The sequence below is a fragment of the Diceros bicornis genome, chromosome 22 (genome assembly GCF_020826845.1).
Source record: "Diceros bicornis minor isolate mBicDic1 chromosome 22, mDicBic1.mat.cur, whole genome shotgun sequence".
Classification (NCBI taxonomy): Eukaryota; Metazoa; Chordata; class Mammalia; order Perissodactyla; family Rhinocerotidae; genus Diceros; species Diceros bicornis.
Window position 1 is genome coordinate 39288026 of NC_080761.1, and position 27447 is coordinate 39315472.

The 27447-nt window shown below is 39.3% G+C and overlaps 1 protein-coding gene across 14 annotated transcripts in view; it reads right to left on the reverse strand.

Annotated features, from left to right (window-relative positions):
- BNC2 (basonuclin zinc finger protein 2) overlaps nucleotides 1-27447 on the reverse strand; it is a 411375-nt gene that overhangs the window by 272991 nt on the left and 110937 nt on the right. For 9 of the 14 annotated variants that reach the window (XM_058565847.1, XM_058565839.1, XM_058565838.1 and 6 more), the window contains exon 2: nucleotides 10237-10437. The exons of 4 other annotated variants lie outside the window; for them this stretch is intronic. In XM_058565847.1, the coding sequence (XP_058421830.1) occupies nucleotides 10237-10437 (201 nt within the window). Of the gene's footprint in view, nucleotides 1-10236; nucleotides 10438-27206; nucleotides 27292-27447 lie in introns of those variants that run through there. One more of the 14 variants, XM_058565849.1, reaches the window with a different exon arrangement.

A 27447-nucleotide genomic window follows, 5' to 3' on the forward strand; every position in this document is an offset into this window, starting at 1 on the left:
AAAAGAGTATCTCAAACTAGGCTATGGTGAGGCTTATTTCAGCATTCTGCATTTATTTAAAAAAAAATGAGACCAAAAATACAGGAATACTAGCACATAAGAAACAGTGGGTTATCAGATACTCAAAAGGCAGGCAGCAGTTGGATTATTGAGAAATTATTAAAAATAACTATTTGCACAAGTTAAAATAACCAACTTCTCACTTTTACCAAAAGGGTGTTTTTAATATAATGAACATCCAAGCTGCTTCTCTATTCATGAGAAAACCTGGAATATATTATACACGAATGAATGTGGCCCAGGATCCAGGATATGAGATGTGCTTGCTATCAACAGATTAACACTTCATTTTCATTACTCTAATCTCACCACAGGCTGTGAACACTCTCTTTTTCTTATGTGAACAACAATGGTGCATGAAAACCCAAGCTGACAGGCAGGCAGCGTTCATTAAACGCACAAGGCCCTTTATTCCTCCAACACGTCTCACCTGTACGCAGCCAGGGTCCGGGCTCCCAGGCTGGCTACCGAAACAAGCTCTCCCAGATGTTGGACTTCTCCTTCTACCCCTTCCTACTTAATCTATGATAACGGTCAAAAATAAAGTAAAAATGAAAAAACCTTGTCCACAAGCAACTCTCTTTAGTAGATAATATGATTGGTAACGTATTTTAAGATTTATTCAGTCCCATGATTCCTTTCCAAAGTTGTCAATAAAACAAACAAACAAAAAAAAGTGGCTGGGAAGGGAAATGATGAGATGTTTGAAGCTTGAGTCAAAGAGTCTAGTCTTGGGATCTCTATCCCAGCTTAGCTCTAACTTATTTAAAGAGAACTGTAGTTTCTCACTGGTTAAAAATGATGATTCCCAAAATAAGAATCAATCAGGCTATTTCCCAATGAAGGACACAGCTTCACCAACAAGTTATGCTCAAGGAGCAAAAGCAACAATGTATAAGGAATCGTTAAAATGTGATTCCTAAGATGGGGAATTCTGTTTTAGGATAAGCCATCCATACACTCATTGCATTTGGGGCAGCCATTCACAAATCCTCAACAAACCTGGAAATATATCACTTAATTCCCATAACCAATCAAGGGACAGGTGTACACACTTTCTGCATGTCTGTGCACCACATACCACTGCCCTGCCACATAACAATATGGGATTTTTAATACTGTCTATAGCAAGACAGTAAGACTTTCCACAAAGTCTAGAGCAGGGCTTTGGTTTGGGTTCTTTCTGGTACTCAATAATATTTATACTTAAAAAAGAAAGAATAAAAGAAAAGCAGTATTAGATAAAGCAGCAGATAATCTAGCTGACTCTTGTGTTAGGTTCTGACACAAGGTCAACAAAGAGAATGTTTGCAGGCATTCTCACTCAAGGGACAATTTCATGAATATGCTCAGTGTATAATTATCCTCCCATATCTTGCAAGTGGCTTCCCAGTCAAGACCACTGCCCTTCAGCACTGGCAGAGGCACAGTAGTGGGTAGCTTTCTCTACCTATGCCTGACTAGGTGTCCCAAATAGCCATCCTAATGATTTAAGTCAATGATATCTTTCTTACATTTTAATGGAAGAAAAAAAAACATTATGAAAACTCTACTAATGGAGGTTCTCATTTTAATATTAGTTTTGTTATTACGTTAAGCCGGCTGAAAGTAATTATTTTGGGCATGCAAAATATTCATTATCCTAAAATTTTTCTTTTCAAATCCCCCCGTTCAGGCACTCTGATCATGAAATATGAGTCCTGAAGAACTATCTAGAGAACAAATAGCCATTAAAAGACATCTTAATAAAGTTGAAAAATTCATGACAGTCACACACAAGCACAGCAGGTACAATACCGGAAGCTATGTCTTTCCCATGGAGAATGATATTTTTTAATCTTGTCAATTTTAACAATCTCTCTGCCGTGTAAGACAAGTTAAAATTTACTAAATACAAAACAGTAGTGAATCCTCCTCATTGTGTTATGTATACCGCAGGTTTTAAATTGCATAATGTCATCCATTAATATTAGGCCTGCCGTCATTTCAATTCCTTTTTTAAATGTTTCTGTTAACTCTTATTAACCACAGTTTGTCTCAGAGTCATATCGTCGACCTATTGAAGGAAAACTTTACATGTTTTCCTCTGTCTAAGGAAATGCTCTCTTGTGTAGATGTAAGTCTAACTGTACAAGATAATGAATCCAAGAATTACTTTTTTTAAAAAAGAAGAAAAATTGAAAAGCAAAATCTCTTTTCAGCTAAGTACTTTCTTACACGGGCGAAGGATCAAATTGAGCTGCCTGTCAACGCCTTTGAATGATAAGCTGGGCCCCTGGTTACACGTTTTTATCACGCCCTTACTTACAGAACCCTTACGTAGCAAAACTCAGGACAGTGGTCCTGTCAGCACTAAGACACTGAGGACCACATCTGAGGGCGGCACCTCTTCCCCACACTTCTGCCGGAATGATGTATGGGCAAAAAGATGCCTCATTCAGTTACTGTTACGTTTCAGGTGCATTTCAATTCCTTTATGTTATGGCAAAAAGAGCCAGTGAAAGTAAGGAGAAATTGAGAAAAAAGAGAGATGAGGCAAAAGGAGAATAAAGTGAAAAAGAAATTAGGTCTATGGGAATAGGAAGAACAGACCAACCGTGTATTTAGGTCATTAAGTAAATTGCTGCCAACCAAATGGAAATGAGACTTAAACCGACCCCCCTCCCACCAAACAACACACAAACCCTCAAGACAGTAGCAAAATAACACTACAGTCCAAAAATATTGAGTAAATAAGATGTCAGATATGCTCAAGAGAATCAGTGTTTCAATGAGTAACTTCCTACCGTTCAAGATTATTTTCATTTTCTTAACAGAGAGAAACGAAAAACTGATGGGCTTAATTAAAGAAAAACAAAAGAATATTATTTTGTTGTTAAAGGATCAATTCTTTTTTTTTAATTGGAATGATGATTAATAAGCTGAGAATCTGATTTCTAAGCTAGCCAGTTTGAGTAATGCGTTGTTTTTCCACAAGCATTTCCATTAAAGAAGGCTCTGTGAATGAAGAAATGATACAGGGCATCCTCTCTACTCATGATCTTGGACTCTGTGGCACGAAATGCTACACAGAGTGTTTGAACAGAATGACACTGCACACTGTCCTCAACTAAATGAACTCCAGCCATAAATTTGAACAGAATGACACTGCACACTGTCCTCAACTAAATGAACTCCAGCCATAAATTTTTCACCTTAGGGTTTGAATATACACTATGAAATTTACTAGGCTTCCTATAGGGAATGTACAAATTAAAAAAGAACCAATACTTTTATTTTTCCTATTCTCTAAACTTCCTTTTAAACCTGGGGAGGGAAAAGGCAGTACAGATCATGCTCAGTGAGATGTGGGTACCTTGGATGTCACGGCCCCGAGCATCATTTCTGGGATGTCATCTGCACATATTAAAATTTCTTAGAGCTTGACTTGCTCAGAATGTTTTTTCACCTGATTTTTCCTGCCTGTTTATTAGTTTGCCTTATAGAAAACAAATTCCCTCTTTTCCACACTGTTTTGCTTGTATGTCAGCATATAAAGGTTATTATTCCCAAATTATGCCTCTTTTCCTTCATTTCTCTAAGGCTTAAAAAATAGATGTCAAATTCCTTGAAAGAGTCTCTGAATCCCCTTCTCCCCCTCTCCCCAGTCCTTCAGTGGATGAGGATCACCAAGCAAAATGTGGAAGCCAAGCAAAATGTGGAAGCCAACTGCTTTTCGGGAAATAAAAATGGCATCAGCTTTGGCAGACGGGGGTGAAATCAATCATTTCCTGCAACCCCCAGACAATCTTCTGACCCAGGTCTAGAGAAGGGTGGTCGTATAGTGGCAAAAACATACCACGAGAGGTACGAGAGGATTCGAGAGGATTTTCACGTGGTGAAGAATTCAATCTACGTACATAACAAACCAGGCTCCAAACCTCATGTGAAAGGAAATCTTGGAACCATTATATTCCATGTTCTTTGGACAATAGCAAGCAGGGAGGCCCAGAGAAAATTTCTCTCACTGAGAAAGTCATCCCTCGACCCACTCTTTTCTCCCCACTACCACCAACTTCCCTGAAAACACTCTGTGGAACAAAAGGAGTTAATTCCTAGATCAGTTCAAACTGTATGATTCAAATTATAGACACAAGCTAAAAGCAAATTCCAGTTTCTTCTCTCATTCCTTTTGAGATATATATATTCTAATCAAGAGTCTCAAGTTGAGAGAGTATCTCTTCGGCTGTACAGAGTCATTAGCTATTCACGTTTATAAGGAAAATCCTCCCCAAAGCTCTGCAGATTGATAAGGGTGGATGCCCAATCTAACTTTCTTTAAGCGCGAGTGTGTGATGCGTGTTAAGGTGGGAAGGGAGAACACTAGAATTTTTGTTTTTCATTGAAGTGGATGACGCCAGCTCACTATCTGTAATGGTCTGTTCCTTTGGAATCAGCTCCCTGTGTCACAATGACCTGGCAAACCTGAATGCTTTCACTATCACAGCAGTCCTTGCAATCCTGCTTTGGCTGTGACCCATTCCCTTTTGCCCCAACTTCTCAGAGATGCCTTACTCAGCATCTAATTAGTTAGGGAGGATTTGCCGCGGCTCTTAACCCTGACACGGGAGTGGGAGGATGTGCTGCTGTGGTAGCCCAAATCTGTCCTGTCACTATATTAATCAGATTTCCATAAAGCCATGCATGAATAATTGGATTTATCAGTGAACGTTAAGATATGCTCGTAAATGTAATTATGAAAAATACCTACAATTATAGATAAGATATCCGCACCTTTAGGGATTTATTTTTCAACTGTGGTTACTTGACTCACCTTAGTAAAAGGCTTTACAAATTATACAAACACACAATACCAGTGTGCAGAAGACAGAAATATGAGAAAAATAATTTCAAAATGATCAACTACTATGTGCAAATTCACTTAACGTATCATGTTGAAAATAAACCTGAAATGTGTACACAGGTTTTTAACATATATGACATACACATCTGAGAATATGCTTGGGTGTGCTTTACTTGCATTCACATGTACATAAACACCATATATATGACCTACTACTTTCTCATTGCATTACAAATTAGACAGTATCTATTAAGTGAAGTCTGCATGGTATACACAGACTTACAAAGTACAGATCAACACACAAGCACCTGTCTCCATGCTACAGTTTGCATTTTATAAATTACCCAAATATTCCTATTTTAGTGCTACATTATCAGAATGGAGGTAAAGAATTATATTTGAATATGTGTCTATAGTTAAAAGTTCAAAATAAAACACATTATCACTCAAATTAGAGAGGGGAACTAAATTGGAGGTGGCAGCCTAGTAATTCAACAGGCTGAAATTACATGCCTCCTAATATAATACAAATATTTAGTTTAGCATCAAGACCATAAGTTTGGTCAATTTAATCCTTTTTTAGTAAGATCTGATTACTAAAACACACAAACTGTAAGAAGGGGAGTGAAAAGGGAGGAGGGAAAAGTGCAGAAACCTAAGGATGGATGAAGCCTGGCAATGAAAGTCATTTTCAAAGACCATTAACTATCAACTGCTTTACTCAGGGCTCTGATTAAATAAGAACATACATCCTATGTTAAAAGGGATGTCTACATGAAGGGGACAGAAATGAGAATAAAAACGTATTGTATGAACTATACAGAAGGATCAAACCACGATATACAATTAGGCATCTGACTTGTAAGAAAAACTGTATATGTGCCTTTCAAACTGTTAGTGAAGAAACATTCAAATTATTGAGGGGGGGGAGGTAGGAAGTCAGACAAAACCACCATTTCCACTCTAAAATATAGATTCAACAAAACTGAAACTGCATTTGCCTATATGAATACAAAGAATTGAAATACCACTGGGAGAAAAATTCATATCGAACATGCTTTTAAATGGATTCCAGTGATGTTGTTATATATTTCTCACAATATATTTTATTTATTATTTCTCTGAAATGTGCTAGATTTTATATTAGTAAGAAAGTTTGCTTTACTCTGTCATATCTCTGGTGAGCAGACGCTCTAGTGTTAATGTAAATCGTTGATTTAATTTTTAGCTTTCTTGGTTTGCCCCTCACCTATCTAGGAAATGATTTCTCTGGTGATAACTAACACATCATGCTAATGAGAGAATCTAATACACAATAGAAAAATGTCACTACTAATAATATTTGCTTGAAGTTAAATAAAGCAACTGTAAGAGAATGTCAGACAGTTGTTCTTTAATAAGACACAGTTTCACAATGAAATTATGTTGTTAATTGTGTTACATCATTGGGTGAATCCTAAATTACTACATAATCATGCACAGAGTCATTTATAATTCTAACTTAGGATTTCACTCCTGTCTGAAAAGAGACCTTATTAAGGGATCTACATTTTATTTGAAACAGGTTAAATATACCTCACCAATAATAAAAGGTAACTGCCTCTAGTAATGTGTAAAACGTGGGCTAGAGCCATTTACCTGGTATGGTTTCATTTCTGAAAAGATTTCAAAACATATTAGACTACTGCATCCCTTGAGGTAGTGACAAAGAATTTTATTTGCTATTCTCTCAAAAGAGCACAAAATATTTACAGAAATAGAAAAATCACCTTTTAAAACCTGATTTAAAAAAATTCTAAAAGCAGGCCTGATGTTCTGCTTTCAACAATACTTCCTGAAGTTAAAATGGGCAAATAACGTTCTGGACTCCAGGAGATTAACAGAGAAGACGAGCAAAGGGCTTCTGGTCAATCTCGACTGTCACTGATCAAAGTGACCCAAAGAAGAGCTCCCTTTACACAAGTCAAGAGTCGTGCCCTTTAAGGTTATCAAATATTTGTCTGTATGGAAAAATATGATCCCTTTTGAAAAAAATCATACTTGAATATGGGAGAAAAATGAATGAAGGCAGGAAAACGCAGTCTAATGGTCATACTCGAACTTTAGGGGAACATACTTAATTCCACCAAATCTGAATTGGCTTCGGATTGTGATGTCTTTTTGTAAGCACTAGACAGACTGAAAAATTTACATATAAGCAGATCTAACTTTGCTCACACAAAACAAAAGGCAAAGATTTTTATATCCCTACTTCCTAACTTACCTAGAGAAAACACAAACCTAGATTATTAAATTTCAGTATTCATGAGCTATTTCCCACTACAAGTTTTGCTGTAGTTAAATAATACTGATGGTGCATTCTCTATTAACTCAGTTTTGAAACCTACTAGTTAGTGTTCCCTAATATTTAAAAAAATGATAAGGTGAATCTTATAGTTTTTATATTATTACAGAAAACTTTGAAATAAAAAATATAACCAATAAATTTTATTCCTTTTATGAGCTAAATTAGTTTTTTCTTAGAAATTAAAATAATCATAATATAGAAAAACCTATTTATGTCCTAGCAATGAGATACACAGAATTCTGTACACTTGATGAAACTGGACAAACTTTTTACCTGTAGTAAGTAGGACAAAAGCTGGCTTAATGTGTATATTGAAACTACTATTTCTTGAAACTGTTGGCTTCAAGAGACATCATTTCAAGAAAAGTGTCTTTCTTGTACACACACACATATATACACACACACTCTGAATCAGCATTGCTGATGAACTGCAAGGAAAATAAACATATTAAACATTACAGCACATATATTTTTACATTTATACACAGTTTGAATTTAAGTTTACACAATATTTATACAAACTAAAATGTCATCCTGAAGGAGAAAAAAAAAGCGTGTCAACTCATACCCTCTTTTACATGCCTTCCAAAAATGCACAGGAGGTAAACATTTAGTAACCAGGACAGGGAAAAAAAAGAAGAGGAGGGGAATCGCTAACTACATCTAAACCAAAAAATAAAGAAAACATATATAGTTAAATATATACAGTTAAATCACAACACTTTTTAAAATTGTGATTTTTTTCCTTTATTGTACTATTGTTTAGTAAATAGTATAATATTATATACTTTTATATAGCGTCCATTATGTATCAATTACTTCCCTATATTTCTACTCTCTTCATATAGTCACTGATGCTCACTATGATACATGCACACACAAAACAGATTTTTATACACCCAGAATCACAGCTGGATCAAAGACATCATAATAGCTTTGTTGTACAAGTTTCTCTCTCTCAGCGATTTCAAATTATTTTCCTAATTCTGATCCATCATTTATATAATTTACTTTATTTGTTTTTTAGCTAAAATGCTTTCCACAACTTAAAGTCCCCTTAGATTCAAATCTACTTGGAAATGGGCTAGTGCCAAAGAAGCAATCTAACACCATCTATGTGGTTCAATAGCCATTTATCAATTGATCATTATCTCTATCTGGTTTTTATTAACTCTTTTCTAGCTAGAGGGAGACCTAAACCAATCTTCCCTTCCAACATACCCACACACAGATATACATACACACACACACACACCTCTGACCTCCACTGACTCAAGGAAAACCCTGAAGGTGACATCTAATTTTTAAAGTGAGGCACAAGTTATTTAGTCCTAAAGTCAGTCAAAACACACTGTGTTCCAATCACGAAGAGAGCCACCCAGGCAGGAATGTGCCTCAGAAACACACCTCGTAGAGCATTCTGCAATGAGAAGCAGTATCTCCGGGAGGAAATGAACTTTTTAACTTGCAAGAAAGGGAAATTGCACATAAAGAGTTGCTTATTGGGTTTATGTTGATTGCATTTAAATCCCAGCTTACTGTATCAGCAGTAATCAGGGTCCCTCTACAGGATATGTCAAAATACACCTTATTCAAATGCGTTTATCCTATCTAGAACTGTGTGATAAAACTGTTCGCTAGCTAAATGCTACAAAACCCTGGCTCTGTGCACTGTCTTTTGCAGATGTATTTCTAAACTTGTGCAGTCTATAGCTTGGCAAATTGTTTTCTTTCCTTCGTTATCAATACTTTAAAAAACCTAAACTAACGCAATAAAGTATTTAATTCTCATGATCTCTTACAAACAAAACAGGTTTTTGGTTTTTTTTTTTAAAGAAAGCAGTTGCAACATTGTTTAAATGAGTGGAACAATACCAATTTCTTAATTGCCATCTGCTTAAAATCCAAGTATATTTGTCAGTAATACTTTCGTGCCGTGCGGATGATAATATCGTACTAACTTGCTTTGTGTGGGTTTGGGGTAGGCTTTTAAAAAGCAAGACGTGTCTAGGAGGGAGGCACCAGGGAACTTCCCTCCCTCGCTTGAGCACAGTCCAAGATGAAAGTTTCTGGGTTGTTTCCCTTCGCTTCCTCTCACCCTCGCTCCCCCTCGGAGCCGCAGAGCCAGCAATTGTGCAAGAGGAGCCGGGTGCGCCGGGCGCGCCTCGCCGCGCGCAGGGTACGAGCCGCCGGCTCGCTCGGTGATTAATGATCAGTTGCCGCCGGCCTCGCACTCACACGTCTCGCCCGGCAGAGCCCGCACAGCCAGCTGCCTCCGACGCGGCCCGGACCGACGAGCGGCTCCGGGGAGGAGCTGCGCCCGAGTGTGAGTGCGCCAGCCGGCGGGCGGGCGGGCGAGCGTGCGGGAGCCGGAGCCGGCGCGGCGGGGAGCGCAGGGGCGAGCGCGGAGGCGGCGGGCGGCGCGGGCGAGCTGGGACCGGCCGGCACAGCCCGGCACGCACGCCGCCGCCGCCGCCGGACCCTCCGCGGGCCGCGATGCCCACCCAGCCTCCGCTGCTCGGGTCGGAGCCGAGGGGCTTCCCGCCCCATCCAGTTGGCCGGGCTGTGCGGAGGGGCCCCTGCATTTTATGACTGTTTGGACGGAGAACCTCCTCCGAGATCGCAGACACTTGGATGAAGTGATTAACAGAGAGAGAAAGATACATTTGCTGGGCGGTGGCTTTTTTTGTTTTAATGTTCAACAGAAAACAACGTCTTCCCATGACCCAGGCTGTACTGTGAAACTCTGCAACAAATGCCTTGGCTTGCTTTCCCTTCAGGATCCTTTCCCCTTTTTCTTTTAAGGAGCCCTCAGGGAAAGCGTGAAGTCACCCTGCACATTCCAGTCCCACGGTTATATGACAAAAGCGAGCCCAACTGCGAAGGGATCATTTTTAAAAATGTGTAGAAAGAAAAATAACCAGAAACAAAAGTGCATGTAACAATTCAAGGTTTCTTTAAAAAAAAAAAAATGAAAGTAACTTACCTGTTGGGACATTCTGAACAAGAGGTTAGTGTCAGCGTTTTGCCATGTCCCCATGAACCCTGGTTCAGCCGCAGTCGTTCTGGTTCCGAACTGCATGGAGTTGTCAGTACAGGAGTCTCTTAAAGTCAAGTCTCTTGCCCTCTTTGGCTCTCTGTCTCTCTGTGTCTCTCTTTCTCTCACATCCACTTCTGCCTCTTCTGACTGAAAAGTGAAGGTGGATTTTTTGAGCCTCTTGGCAGCCAGTAGCAGGAGTGTAGTGTAGTTAAGAAGCTGGCTGAACTGTGCATTTCATTTGGGAAGGGGGAGATTTGGGGGAGGGAGGGGGTCAGAGCTTCGTTCGCACCTTCTGCACAGATACCCCTATCATTTATGCATAGATTGTGACTCCCCGAGCTTGCCTTTGCTCAGTTTAACAGCTGCCTGTCAGGTGTGCAGGCAGCACTGGAGACCCAACCATCAGCTTCAAACTCTCAGCCACTGCATGTCATTGGATAGCAGAGCTAGGAGTCAACTGCACTGTTCCACTGTCAGGCACCAAATGACACCCTGCACTAACCCCTCTCCAGACACACAGATAGAGACTCACTTATGCACACTCCAAGCAGCACCATGATCATGGACAGCCCTCGGGCGAGGAGAAGCTAGGGCCCTTCCTAGGGAATTTTTCCCAACGATGCTTTCGGGGATAACATGCAATATCTGACATCAGTCTTGCTTTAACATTTGTAAACTGCTATGCTTAAACATTTTTTTTCTAATTACACTAGAAGAAAGAAAAATATTCAGCTGTACGAGAATGTAAAGTTGGCTCAGCTGTTGTCTAAATGTTAGCTTCTAAAAGTCATATACTATGTGCTGAGCTATTTATAACCACATATAAACTCCTAGAGAAAATAACAGACATAGAGACGTGACCTTACACTCTAAAAAGTAAATAAATAAACCTAGCAGTTTTTTGAACATAGAAGAAGCACAATAAACATTTGCAAAACAAATACATATTACTTAATATCCAGTTCCTCAGGTCATTAATTACTAAATTGGATGTTAAGCAATAAGAAACTGAATGGCAAAGGAAAAAAGTGCACCTTTTCTTAAAGCTCAAAAGTAGAAAAAAATCCTTTGTTCAAAGTTCCTGGATGAAGCATCTACAATATCCTTTCAAATCATAAAAAAGAAAAAGATGAAAAAAAAAAGCCTGTCCCATTTCAGGCAAAAAGTAATGAATATAAAAAGAACTCCATTTTTCATTCAAGATCTCGATGGAAAATTCTGTAATGTTTTCCTGCCTGATGAAATATAACCGCGATAGCATGTCGTATTCTTAATTAAACCAGTTTTAAAACAAAACATCTATTTATTAGAGAGTATTTATCTACCTTATTTATGGAAAAGGAGAACTGAACAAAATGCACTGTACATAAAGAGTAACTTCGAAATGGAAAGCTAAATTCATGTCATCTCATAAAAGTAGTCAGCAGGAAAAAGCCATCCTTCCCTAAACTTAAAATGTAAGGAACATTAATCTTCAACCACCTACAAATATCGAGGACAAATGTACCACTCTCCTTGCTCCTCCTTAACTCAAGAATAACAATAAACCTTACTCTCTGAAACAACAGAAGAAACAGAAAAGAGCTTCCATGGCAGCTCTGTGTCATTAGTGGACAATGAGAAAAGATGAGAAAACGTACACTATGTTGACACAAATGTGCCTTCCCCTGTAGAACCGACATCTCCTGAAAGCTTTTCTGTTAAACTTCCCTCCGGTTCACCACCATTAAGCACAAAAAAGTCTCAAAAGCAGCAAATTCAATATCTGAGAAGAAACAAACAAGAACCCGAAGAATTGTTGCCTTAAAATATATTAAGTCCACCTGTGGTCCATAAAAATATTCTTGAGGGGGGAGGGCAGGAGAAGCCCCTATGAGTCAATTGTCAACAGTGACTGTACCTTTACGGCTGGCTATTACCCACTTAAACTCCCTCTAAAATTTGCTAGCCTCTTGATTTCTGAAGTGGCACTCAGTGCCTCAGTCAAGCTGCCTGCTCAGCTCCTGACCTTCCCACTAATGGCTGTTATTTGTGGGAGGCTTAAGGACACTGTCAATAGCAAGCTTCCTCCTCGCTCCTCTCAGCCTCTGTTGTATCGCTCTGCCTGCGTGTCCTCTCTCGCCTGCCTCTTGCTCTGCCCCCCACCAGCTCCCCCTCCTTCCTTCCTCTCTCCTTCACTCCCTCTTCCTCTTCTTGCAGCCCCCTACCCCTTCTTTCTTTCAGTCCTGCAGTCCTCTTCTTTCCCAGGGACCCTCCCCTGCACCACACACACACACAAACACACACTAACAACACAAAAATCAACTGGCATGCAGCAGCAAGCACCTGCAGTAATAGACTCTTTTATTAAAACTGTTATTCTGCAAGACTTGAAATTCCCCGTGGACCGGGCCATGTCAAAGCCGATATAATTAACTAGAGGCTCAGCAACGGATCAATTACCAGACAAGCAAGTGATAGTGAAATCAATGAAAGATCATCAGCCACATTATCAGTGTTGCAACTCATTAGGGCAAAACTGAGGAATGTGCTCAAAGCGGGCCCAAGCAAGGTGGCATTACAAAACAAAGGGCTAATTTGGAGGCCCTGCTGTGAACAATCTGTAACAGAATTAGCCTTTTTTCCCCCTAAACTGCACAGCTCCGTAACTAAATGTGACAGACTGAGAGAAGCAGTTTATTAAGACACCAACCCCAAGTTTATTTAGTTCATAAACTCTCTCCTAGAAAATCAATACAGTCTGTACAGGGTTATTAGGCTGACTAGCTAATACATCCAAATCTGGGCTGCCCAGCCAGCAGTCTTCTGACAAATGCTACCCAGTGTGGGCAAACTGAGCTCTCTCAGATATCAAGGTTTGAGGTTGCTCTAGATGAAACGGGTCTGCGATGTAACTAGTACCTGCATATTACAGCCAGGGTGTAAGCCTCAAAAGCACCAGGATATCTTTCTAAGGTTTAAAATATTTTTTCACAACAAATCTGTCACATGATACTGCACCTGCTAAATGGATTGGATCAAGCAAAATTTTAACTAGTTTGTAAGACTAGTTTACAAAGAGCACAAGCTTTATTACAACAAGAGACAGCAATTAACCCAAAGACTTAATAAATGAGTAAACAAAAACAAAAACCTCAAGCATATACACATGCTATGCTTTGCAGATTTGAAGTTTCAAACATTTTTAAATCAAGTTTTGAAAATACAAATTTGACTCCTCTAGAAACCCCCAAAATGCATGATTTGAACTTGCCACTCTTGCCACATACAAACGTGGCATGTAGAGTCCTTGATCTTAGGTAATCTTCTGTCTAGCAAGAACACTTATATCAGTTTAAGGACACAGGTACAAAAAATATACCTACAAGGCACAAAGATGACTTTGAGTTTGTCCATTCACTCTATAGTCTGCAGATTATGGAATAACTATCTGGAATCACTTGTATTAAAGTCATTTAAAACTAAGGGGGTGGAAGTAGGCATCACTTCCACAGTAAAGGCTTTTTGGCTGCCCTGATTCCAGGTATTTCAGGTTAAAGAATCGCAAATACGAAAGGCTATGTGTTGGCTTTCCCACATTTACTGACAGTGAGAGATGGACCGTGGAAATTAAGAAGTACACCAACTAGGTCTAAGTGGCACCCAAGTTATTAAAGACATTATGGGAATGTGAATACCTCCTCCTCACCACAACACATAGCAGAAATACCCTTACACAAAGTAAGAAACTCAAATGCAGCTTACGATGTTAAAATAGATTGGAGAACTGAAGGAAAAAACAAAAAGACAATAGCTTTTGGAAGTGATTTCTGATGTTTATGATGTTTTAACATTCAAAATGTTCCAAGAAAAAGGATTACACTATTAACATGACTTCAGTATACTGGCTCTAAGATACTAAATCCTAAACTTAAAAAAAACAAATCTTCATTTTCACAGGACTCTCATAAAATCCAACTTATAGACTGCAGTAAATAAACATTTTCCCCCTAACTTTTGACCTGGTACCTTACTAAGCATTTCATAGCTCATGTTTTTGAGTAATCTGTAAGAAAAGTTAGACATACATATATTCTAAACCTATACTATAGATGCCAATGTTTTAGATAGTAATTAAAAGTTGTAATTACAGAAAAATTTTATTTTTTAAAACCCTTTTGCATATAACTACATACTGTGCATGTACCCTCAATGAGATCCAATTAGTTGCAAAGAATTTGCATTTCAGTTAGTGTGGGATAACAAGACTACAGGGAGGCACAATGCAATTCCACCAGCAGAGTAAGAAAGTGTGTTCTTTCTTGTTAGCTCTGTAAGCAATAATTCCCACCACTGACTGTTTAAAATGTTACTGATCTTTCCAATATTTGGGTATTGAGGGGGGTTTAGGTTTTTCCCTCCATTAAAAAAAAAAATCACATGTAGGTGCAAATATCAGCCACAATGAATGCCTAAAGAATGAGCAAAGGATTTTGTTTTGTATGTATGTTTGTGGGGTTTTTTTTTGGGGGGGAGGGGTTGCATGGTTTTTCTTTTCTTCTTAATACTTATTAATCATTTCCTTAAAAGCACATTGCTTTCTTAAAAAAAGTTCCATAACTGGGAGTAGGGAAACCTCATTGAGATACGTCTATGTAAATATACATGGTTTTGTGATAAAGGCATGCATTTAGTACACTGAGAAAGTATGCAAGGATTTTCATTTTTTCTAGCTATGTTTCCAACAATGTAAATCCTAAGCAAATATCAAATAAATGTATAATTTATATACACATTTTGTGTATATAAGATGCTTTAACAAGCATCTCTAGGACTTCTGCTGGTTCATGGAACAATACCTGCAATTCCCTGGGTTCAGTTCAGCAGCTGTTAACAGATTCTGTAATCTGTAATGACAGTAAACTGGCCTTTGCTCTTCTTTTATTCACTGTTCGTTTTCCAGGCTTGGTTAAGTACAGAACTAGGTTAAAGATCAGTGGTTTTTCATGTGACACATGCTGGTATTCATCTAATGGCTTGTCAAGACAAAACTGTCCCTGTTCTTGCCAAAATAATAAAAATGACGCTCCACATCACATGACAATCAGCACTTCCTTATGGCAAAACAACTCAAGCTTTTGTAATTCACTTATTTTACAGAAAAAAAATTTTAATAATTGGCCATCCAATCCTATATGTGGAATTAGGTTACCATTCTCAAAGGAGATTTTTTAAATGTTATGGCCTTTCTTAACTCTAAAGCAACACGTAAACTAGCTTCTAATCAAATCAGACTTTACCATATAAAAATAATGCTGAAGCTACAAATTCATCCGGCATTAAGGTATATAACTTAATATATGCAAATTATGCAGAAGCAGCAGGCTGGGCCCAGTCACAGAGGTGGGGGAGCCAATTGAGGAAATGTCATTTTTCTTGAGAACAAAGTATGGAACTTGCTTTGCAACATCTGTTGGGCTGTATGAAATGTTAACAGATGTCTTAAGTGAAAAAAGGAAAAAGAATTAACAAAGGAAACCTCCTCTGAACAGATAATCCACCCAAATTTCCATATTCCTGAGGAAAAAAGTTGACAGCATCCTTTTTCCCTTGTGAAACCTGCCATCCCTACTTTATTGTATAAAGTTTCATTTTCTACATGAGGTTAAGGGGGAAAAATTTTTGACTCGCTATAAAGAAAAGAAAAGAGAAAACGTAAAACTAACAATAATTTCAACTGAGGCTTTCCCTTGGTGAATAATTATATCATAATCTAAGCTGCCTGTTTTCCCTGGAGTCACATATGTAATTTGATGGGAGGACAGTGAAAAGTTCACCCAAAAAAAAAACCACTCAAAAAGATGAACTATTACTCTGCTGTGCCTGCATGTTTTGGGGGAAAGGAAGGAGAGATGAAAAAACAGCTGTTAAGATAGACTTCTGATATGAACTTATCTCTACACATTAAGGTGCTCTTCTTCACAATTCACCGATCATTTACACCTAAATCCTTACCCTCTCCACTGGCTCCTAATTTCCTTCCATTAGCAGCCTGGTAAGGGATGAAGCATGCTCTTTCAACAGCCAAGTGTTCCACAGCAGTCAAGTGTGATGATCATGAAGAAAACTTCTGAATTTACTAGTCGGATCCCTATATTTAAACTTTAAGAAAACTGAAAAACTTTTCTTGAGTTAACAATTCTCATTCGTGTTTCAATTTATTAGATGATGCAGGCAAAGCTGAATGTAGCCATCTTTAATCCAGATTAAAAACATGATGCATGCACGCCAGCTACTGAAGCCAACCCAGTGCGCCCGCTCGTGTGTGAACGAACTGAACTATGCACCTGTATTCTTCTATAAATCTTCCTCTTTGGAGACACTGCTTATTCTCTAAAAACTTGGGACATAAATTCTGGTTAACAGCTCATGGATTAACTAATTCAAAATGCAATTAAGGATCTTTACAGACTTAAATGAAAGAAGAAAAAAATGGTGTTGTCCTCTCTGATTGCCAGTCTCTATCCCTGACCCCTCTCTTCTCTACTGTGTTAAGATTGTACATGTCACATGGTGTTTACAACTACACTTTCTCCAGATGGCTCAGGCAGCCTGGGATGGGCATTTCAACATATAGAAACCTCAGCCAGAAGAGCCTGAAGATTTCAGGGGACAAAAGATCATGGTCCAAGCTGTAAACATGACATGCAGGCATAGCTTCGGGTTTTGGTTAGTTTGTTTTTTGCCAAAGTATTGTGGCTTCTAAATGCTCTGATGTTTACTCACAGGAATACCATATTAGAGCATATAACAAAAAATAAAAATAATAACTGCTGTGTCAAAAAAAATTGATCACCTACACTGAGGTAGAAAGCTTGTGTCCTGAAACATCATTATGTGATCTCAGACTACGAGAGGAAAACAGGCGTCCTAAAATAAGGTTTGAATAGGACACAGGTTTAAATCATTTTAAATAGTGGCATAAACATCCCCCATAAGCAAATACTACCTAAAAGCTTCATCTTTCTATGGCAAAGGGGAGAAACCACTCTGGTTGACACTTGTCTCTGTACCAACTAGAACAATCAATGTGATACAGCATCTGCTGACAGCCTAATCAGGGGCTCAATTTCAGAGAAACACATCAAAGATGTATCCAAATGCCATAATCCCTTGATACACTATGAAAAAAACAAAAAAGATTTGAGTAGGGTGTGGCAGATGAGGTAGTTTATAAAATGTTAGGAAAGGACGAATCCTTAGAATCAAGACATTTGCAGATGCAAAAGCATCTGAGGTCAGCGTGAATCTCAAGCCTCTAAAAGATCAAACATTTTATCTATCCTGTTTTGGTTTAAAAACAAAAAAGTGACTTTCTTCATTTCCTCTCAGGTACAAACAATGACAATGGCTTCTTCCTACCATATCCTAAAATCAATGTTTTATTTATTTATTTTTTTTTGGTGAGGAAGCTTAGCCCTGGGCTAACATCCGTGCCCATCTCCGTCTACTTTATATGTGGGACGCCTGCCACAGCACGGCTTGACAAGCAGTGCGTAGGTCCGCACCCGGGATCCGAACCTGTAAACGCTGAGCCACCAAAGTGGAGTGCACGAACTTAACCACTACGCCACCAGGCTGGCCCCACTAAAGTCAGTGTTTTGTGAGAAAATCTTCTAAAGGAAAAGAACCAGTTATGTGTTTCCTTAAGTGAGTTTCAAAAATCAGGCTGGGCAGCACAGAGTGGGGAATTACTTTTGTATGACCATGAAGAGCTGCAAGGATTGTAAAGATAGTATTAATTTTTTTATTTACTTCCTTCTAAAGTCTGTGGGCCAAGCAGCTTATATCCCCAGTGAAGATGTCAAAATAATAGTTTAAATGACTGTCAGGAAGGAAGACTGAGATTCACAGACACCGAGGAAATCCAACACTGCTTTTAAAATCATCACAGAAAAGAGCAACTCTACTGATGGTACCCCTTATATGAAATTCATAAGCCTAAAAAATAAATTTAAAAAGTGAAACACCAGTATACTTTAAGTTTCAAAATCTTCAGAAAACCACATGCACCATTTTATACACATACATATTTAAATGGAAAAGTATTGAAACAAAGCAAATTTTAATGAACTTGGAGATTGTTTTGAAAATTAAGAAACCCAAAAGATGCCAGAAACTCATTGACAGCAAGTTAAAAAGAGGAAGAATAAAAGGTGACTTAGGGGGCCGGCCCGGTGGCGCAAGCGGTTAAGTGCGCGCGCTCCGCTGCGGCGGCCCGGGGTTCGCTGGTTCGGATCCCAGGCGCGCACCGACGCACTGCTTGGCAAGCCATGCTGTGGCGGCGTCCCATATAAAGTGGAGGAAGATGGGCACAGATGTTAGCCCAGGGCCGTCTTCCTCAGCAAAAAAAAAAAAAAAAAAAAAGGAGGATTGGCGGATGTTAGCACAGGGCTGATCTCCTCACAAAAAAAAAAAAAAAGGTGACTTAGGTCTGGAATAGTAATGACCTTCGGTGGGGAGTCATGGCTGCAAGAGGCACAAGGAAAGCTTCTGAGGTCCAGGTAGTGTTCTGTATCTCAGCCCACTTGGTGATTCTGGGTGTGATCACCTTGTAAAAATGCATCGAGCTGTATACACTCAGGATGTGCACAGTTTCCTATATGCATCTTACACCTCAGTTCTAAAAGTTTACTACCACTACTGTGAATGGTACTACTAAAAAAATAGTGATAACAATAAATTAGAACCATGTGAAAGAAAGAAAAGAAAAAATAACGGGGTAGGACAGAAAAGGGAAGGGACAGAAGGCGGCAGATATTTTATCACCATCGAAAATCATTCAAATAACTGCCACTAAATGTCCTGCTGCCCACAGTTTCTTCAGAGGGAAGAAGTGTTAGGAATCAAATATCTGAGTGTCAAAGAATGAGGATCGGGGCCAGGCCGCTGGCATAGTGGTTAAGTTCGCGCGTTCCGCCTCGTGGCCCGAGGTTCACTGGTTCAGATCCTGGCCGCAGAGCTACGCAGCGCTCATCAAGCCATGCTGAGGCGGCAGGCGTCCCACATAGGGCAACTAGCAGGATGTACAACTATGACATACAACTATCTACTGGGACTTTGGGGAAGAACAAAGGAGGAAGACTGGCAACAGATGTTAGCGCCAGGCCAATCTTCCTAAAAACATAAATAAATAAAAAATAAAAAAAAAAAGAATGAGGATGAATGTAAAAGATAGTAATAAGGGTGGGAGAAAGAATAATTAGGTGAGAGATTACCTTAACTAGGCGGTGCAAGAGCGCACGCGCATGTGTGTGTGTATCCAAGTGGCTTAAATGGAAAAGAAAAACATCCCTCAAGTTGAGAAGGATCAACCCCACAACATGGGGTCCTGAAACGTGCTTGGCAGTCTTGCTCGTTGAGCCTGTCCTCTGATTTGTAATTACGGCTATTTGGGGGTGGGTCATTGGGGGTGGGCATCGAGAGTGCCTGTCGAGAGATGGGGGAAGAAATCACGTACACCCTGCACATGGCATTACTTGGAGGCACTGAGTACATCAAGACAGATTAAAAAAAAAAAAAGCAAATCTAACATACTCCTCTGACCACCCAAATACTTTTGAAGTGTTAATCGTCTCTAAGGCTGACAGCAGCCAACCATTACACAAACAAACCCTGGAGAGAATGGAAGTAACAGAGTGGGAACAACGGAATAATTTGTTAATTGATAAGGGATACACTTTTGTCCTGACTAGCTCAGTTTCTAGCTCCCTTTTCTTCCATTTATTATAAGGAGAAACATTGTAAATTAAACATTTTTATCCACTCTTAGGGAATATTGATCAAAGCCCTACTTGCCAAGTACAAGAAGGTGTGGGGAACATGAAGTTAAGACACAGTCCCTGCTCACAAGAAGTTTACAATCCAGTACAGGAGATAAGCCACGTACAAAAACAACCTTAATAAAACAGAAGGTGATAAGAGAAGCAGCTGCAGAATCCTATAGGACTTAGAAAAGGAGATTCCTTCCAGCTGGTGTAGTAAGAGAAAGTTTCTAAGCAGAGGCAGCATTTGTGCTGGAACTGACGAACCGATAATATTCCTAGAGAAGTGACCCGATTTGACCAGAACATAAGGTAGGATCTTGCAGAGCAATGATGAATGACAGGGGACTGGCCAATAGGAACTATAAGAGGAGGGGTCCTATCCTCCACTGCAAAGAGTTGCTATCTATCCTGTTTCCCACCAACAGTCAAAATTGCTGAAAGCTTCTCGACAGCAGCATGGCATGATCATTACTGTCCTCTAAGAAGATTTATCTGGCAAGAGCGTGACAGACAGACTGAAGTGTGAAAAGAGAGAGGCAAAGACACCAATTAGGAAGCTATTATAATAATCTGGCTAAAATGACTACAGGCAATAGGGCCAGGAGATAAAGGAGCAAGATACAACGTGGAGATAAAATCCAGAGGATAAAAATGACTGATAAGATGTGGGTGACAAATGAGAAGAGTCAAAGATGACGCTAAAGGTCTGATATTCTGAGCACAGAAAAATGGTATCACTACCAACAGAAATGAGGATTAACTCGTTTGTGAGAATATACAGTGAGCTCAGTTTGGGAAAACAGCCGATCACGCTGGTGACTAGGCAACTAGGAACGTTCAGAAAAGAGATCAACACTGGAATTATCAGATCTGGGAGCCATCCATCTAGAGAAAAGTGACACAAGAGGTAAAAGAAGGTGGCCAAGGCTGCATCTTGGAGGAAACCATGGTTACTGAGCGAGAAGACAGAAGGAGCAGTATTAACAGGGGCATCCTGACTGTCCAATGTTCTGAATGGCAAGAGAAGTCAGATTTACAGAGGTAGGATGGTCAGAGTTTTAAATGCTCTAAAAGACAATGCTATATTTACAGTATAGTAAAACCAAGCATAGCAGTAAGTAGTAGTGAATATTGTAAAAACAAAACAAAATGCCTGGGAATGATAAATACCAAAATCAGAATAATGCTTGAGGATAGGGACGGGTACTGGATAGAGGGGATGACAGTGGCTGCGATATAATTGAGGTAGTAACCCGGAGCTTCAGATGTATTTGTACGTTATTAGTTCTTAAGCTTGGGTAAATGGGTGTTCGTTATACCAGGCCTCATATATATTTGTGGTTGCAATATTTTACAATTATATGTTGTGTCCTAAGAGAGATGTCTTAGTGGACAGATAGATATAGAAGTTATCGAATCCGGATTGTAAAGGAGTTAAGAAGCAAATTATCAAGATAAGGAGGCAGAAGGGATAAAACATTCTTTGGAGAAACTGTGCAAAGAAAGCAAGTAAAGTACAAGAAAGGTGGTCTGAAAAGTTTGCAGGGCCTGGAGTTCTGTTAGTGTGTTGATGGCTTGTTTCTCACTACAGGGAAAAAAGAGTCCCAGAGGCAAAGGGGACGAAGCCAGCAGAGAAAAGGATATTGAAGATCTAAGCCAGAGGGAAAATGATATAAAAGGGTCCTAGGAGAGAATGTGATCAAGAGCACAAATGAAAAGGGTACCCCTGAAGGGGAAGAAGAAATTTTTTTCTCAGAAACCAAAGCAAGAGATATAAAAAAAAAATCTGTGGCTAAAAATATATATAAATTGAGAGTGCTCATGTTAGAAAGCCAATTTACTACCCATCTCCCCCACTAAGCTGTCCCCTTGTTGAAAGGACAGAGTTTTATTTATCTGTGATAATCCAGGGCCTAACAGGGTGTTAACACATAGTAAATGCTCAATAAATGACAGCTGTGCAGAAGGACTGATCATCTCAGAGAAGAGGATTCACTTGCTAAGAGAGACATAACAGGATGAAACCAGGGACTATTGGAGAGGAGAAAGGGTTTTGGTCCAATTGGAGAAGGTAACATGAAACTCTGAATCAATGAGAAATGAATAAAAGAAACGGTAAACAGCAGAAAGGACTCAGCCTTGGTTCCCAAAACATCGTGAGAAATTACAGGCAAGCAGACAGGCTTCAAGAAAGCGTAGCTCAGATTTCCCACTATTGGAAGTGAAATACTTAGAACCAGCAAGGATTTCTTAACGCAAAATTCAAACATGCCTTGCTCCAAGGCATACACCCTAACAGGCAACAGTACACTGTAAATCATTGCCTTATAAGGCATTCCTATAGCATATAGTTCTCATAAAGAAAGTAAAACACTGAGAATTGGTTGTTGGATGAAATTATGTAATCTTTTTTTGATGTCCCCCAATTCTAAAACATAGCGTTTTTTCAAATGTCTATGAATTTATTCCTGGCTAACGAAATTCCCCAAGGCAAACAAAAATCAAAAAACTTTATGCTATGTCACATATGTGATTGGAATGAAGGAGTGGGAGATGTGGAAGAATGTCACTTCATTAACGAACATGAGACGAGGCTAAGGAGAGCTAAGTTCCACTCCTCACTGTGTGATTCATCTCCAGAACTGCAATTGTGGTCCAAAGTTACACCAACCCTGTGCACAATTAGCGAGAGCTGCATTAGCAGAACTGGGCACTCTCAGTCCGGAATCCCTCTAGAGAACAGGGAAATGATGAGTTCTATCACCTGGCCAACATCAGCAACAGCCAAACAGTCACCTCAGGGACTTGGACAAAGACATCCATCTGCTGTGCTGGCAGCCACCACAGCCTGCCTTCCTAACAGAGTCCTTTCTGTGAGGACCACTGTCTAAGTGACCTGTCACAGAGCTTTATAAAGCAGCATTAATACTGTGGGCCAAAATGAGATTGATCTTTGAGCTTCGTGGTCTCCTGTTGTCAACGGTGCATTATAAAACCAATACTAAATACTTTATAAACAGGTCTCCCTACAGTGTATTAGAAAAACAGTGCATATTTCATGCCCCATAGTTAGGTAGCCACATATCCATCAGACTAATAAATTATTTATTAGGTGCTCAGAAGTGCAATAAGAGTCAATAAACTAACTTCTGAATACTTATAAGCTACTATTTCACTGGAAATGGTACCTGAATGAGAAAACTAGCACACTAACTGAATGGGGAATGGAAATATCCCAGCTCTCTCAAGTGTACTGTTCAAAGGAAGCACAGGCCTCCTGCATAAGAAGGGACAAAAATTTCTGTGCCCTGAAAAGAGTCTTGGTTATTGAGCTTACAAAGAAAACACCATCCAACCCCATGTTTGTTTCCTTTCTCCTCTATACAGTTTTCACTGGTCCTACCAACCTTGGAGACAGCTCAGAGAAATAAAAATTGGTGGAAACATTTTGAACATACCCTGAGTCAGCCCAGATGACAACCAACACTAAGGTTTGCACTTCACATCTCCAAAGAAACTATACAATGACATGAGTGTACAAGCTTTCTGCTACGTGCACAGCATGGAATTTGGCATTTATGAATCTCAGGTTTAGAGTAGCATTTTTTAATTTCTATTTTCACTTAAAGCTCCCAAGACAGTAGACACCCTATGATACAGTCCCTGGTGCTGAGTCCAACATCATCAGGCATCTCATTCCTGGTTCCACCCCTCTGAAAAAAGATCTTCTGTTCAAGAATGTATTTCCAGCCCTTTAAGAAGGAATTTCTTCAGCTGGGAGTTATTTCTCAAACTATCAGAGGCGTGGACCTTTGTGTAGTATTGTGGGTGCCATGGTTTCACATGTTGGCCACATTAATACTGGAGAGCAAGCATCTGTAACCCACAGCTGAGTGAGCTCCAGCCCCAAAGCACCCGCAAGGCCGATGCCAATGCAAACCACTCTCCCCATCCCACATCTGAACCACACTGGTTTCCTCCAGGAGCCAGGGGCTGAGATAGGGTTCTGAAAAAGAAGGTTTTGGGTTCTTTCCATTCACATGATGGGTATAGAGTACTGAGAAGAATACTGCCAGAGAGACTGGCTCTTTTTTCTCTCCCATTCCACACCAAGTGAATAAACCATAAAGAGGTTTACAGTGTCTAATGGTGTTCCAAAATCTCCCAGGGGAAAAACCTAAATGGATAAATATATAGATTTTTGCACACTGTTTTTGTTTTTCTTCCTCGAGTTTTACAAGTTTTTACCTCTATAGGCTGGAGTTTTCAAGGTTGAAAAATATTTTATGTGGGTATGAAAAAGAAGGAGAAATAAAGGAGAAACATGGGAGAGACCTAATTTCACATCACTTTCTCAAAGAGATCTCCCCGAGTCCTAGAAATAATGAAAGAGTTGATGTAAAAATGTATGACAAGACCAGTTTCTTGTATTCCTTTTGCTACAACAACCACTACAGCTAAAGACGATTATTCATATTAATGAGTTTGGTATGTAGACAAACTATAAAAGATGCAGTCTCTGACCTCAAGTACTTATCTCTGTCTTTAGGGATTTACTCCTCCTGCTGGATTTACTTTTATTCTTCATACCCTTGCCCAGAGGAAGTGATCATCACTCAGGACTTGGAGCATTTCCATGGGTGGGGTTTAAATATGGCAACGAGAAGAGAGGGAACTTTTGCCCTTGGACAGAGACAATGTTGGCCCCACAGCTCAGGATGTCTCGTTGTGACTAAGAGAAATATAAACTCCCTGTGAAATTTTTACACTGGCCTCACTGAGCCTGATCTGAAAAATCTTATAAAGTGTGAAAGCAGATAGTATTCCAGTGCTTTATCACATCAAGCACGCATATACACAATCTGTATCATCGCACACAAATGAGCTCATATTAGACAACAGTCTCTACCCACCCTTTGTATTCAGCTATTTACGTTTTGTGTGTGTGTGCTTATATCACATGTGAGAGAGAGAGATCCATGGAGTCAGTTTTCCCCAGTGGTTTTTCTGCAATCAGATTACTTGGGTTTGAAGACCTGCGGAGCCTTTTACTAACCATGTGACCCCAGCAAGTTACTTAGTCTAAGTGCCAAAATTCCTTCTCTACAAAAAGAAAATAATGCTAGTTCACCAAACTGTTGTGAAGATTAAATATTTTGATTAATGCAAAAGGTTTAGCTGAGTGCCTAGCACATAAGTGCTCAATAAATATTCGTTGCTGCATGTGTATATGTGTGTAAAGAGAGACTTCAAACTAGAAGCCCACAGGCCAAGTTTGTTTTGCTTGGCTCCCTACATGAGTGTGCATGTGTGTTTAATTATTGGCCAACATGTAAAAATAAAAAACAAAATCAAGAAATTTTAAATTAAACTATGGATTTCCCGATGCTGGGGATGGGGTGGGAAGAGGCAAAGGGTGGAGTGTCAGAGAACTAAAGATATGGTCACAGAAACCTGTGTTCCTTCACGTGAACATTCCACTGCGGTGCAGCAGAAGCTCCTCTTCTTAGCATGTGCTCTCAGCTGGGCACAGTCTCCACTGCTCCACTTTATGTTACAGCACACCTGTTCCCTCAATTCCACTACCTGCCTGGCTGCTGTAGCCATTTTGAGTTTGCGACTCTTGGCTATAAGTCACTCTTCATTACCCTGGCTTACATATATGGAGAATTCATTCACACATAAATGAAAGTTATATTTAAGTAAAATGTCAACTAACAAAATGTTTTCTACTATGTCTACCTCTGACAAAAATAACACTGAAATGCATTATGTGCCCTTTTGCGTTTTCCCAAATCCTATATTGTTAGTTATATATATATGTGTGTGTGTGTATATATAAAAAGTGAGTAAGAATTACCCGTCACTGTCTCAGGGCCTCTGCTACAATTACAGACACGGGCTTTGTGACAGCTATTTCAGTAATAGTGGTTTTCAAATGTATTTGTTTTTAACCAGTGAAGACTTTTTCTAAAAAGAAATTCATACCGAACATACTGGATAAGAAGCAGAAAATATGGACCCTTTGGCCTCCATAACCTGAGACACTTATGCAGAATTGTAAGGCTGCACCAAAAAAGTTTAGAAAATTGATTTACTCCCATTGCTTTACTATACAAACCAAGAAACTGAAGCAAAGTCAAAAAATGAGTTTGTGGCAGAGCATGGACTGTTTTTTGAGGCCTGAGTTTCCCAAACTGCTTTTACATCAGAGCTCAAAGCAGCGGTCTGGAGGGTTGAGAACCCAGTAGTGTACAAGAGCCATTCTACTGACTTGGGAGAACCAACTATTCAACTATCAGGAATTTGACAAGCCAGTTGACTTCACACTGGTAACCTGAAATCAGCCATGATGAGAATATTTACACCACAGCAATTAGCAAATGCTACAAATCAGAGCTTCCTACCCCATGAACCAGTTATTAAACATTTACAAGCACATCACTGGTTGGGATTCTGACATCTGGCTAAGTTGGGCATCTTCACATGGTACATGTGATCACGTAAGTGTCTTTACTTCTTTCCAGAGATGTGAAGATTTTGGTGAAGTGTATGAAGAAAACCAAGCAAGACACTTAACAGTTACAAATCAGTGCAAAAGTTTGGAGTACCTACTATGTACAAGGCCTTGCGATAAGTTTTATAAAAGACACAATTGCAGTAAGATCTCAGCATCCAGAACTCTTAGGAAATTAATCATTCTGGATAGGCAAAGAGTCTGGGGGATGTTACTTTATATTTATCGAGTACCTGTTGTGTGCCAGGGACTGTGGAAAGCATGAAATATTTTTTCATTTGTTCTTCACAGGTCCCATGAGATAGGTATTATTATTCTCATTTTACCAATAAGGAAATTGAAGCTAAGAAAGTTAAGTCACTTGGCCAAGGTCTTATATTAAGTGTCAAAGCGGGGATCCAAGACCATGTTGGTCTGATTTCAAGATATGTGCTCATCCCAATATTCTGCTTTGCTTCTCCTGGTTTCTACCATTTTAGACAAGAATCTTCCTAAAAGGTATTGCATATTCACCCTATGTTTTTACACAGGACATATCTTTCTTGATGATCAAAATTTTTCATTTTGAACATCAAATAAATATGTAGTAATACCTTTAGGACTTCTAAGGGCTTGATTGCTCCTAAAGGGGAAAAAAAAAGTCTCTGGGAATGCTCTATTTTTAAATTTAAAAATCTACCATTATATTCTTTTGTAGTTAGTTGTAATTACCTCTTGTATCTCTAATATCTGCCTTCTTCTCACTTCTAGAATTGCTGTTTTATTTTACTACGAGCCTTTCCAAAGGAATATTAAGTAATTGTTAAGAAGAATGAAATAGAGCCAGCTCTGATG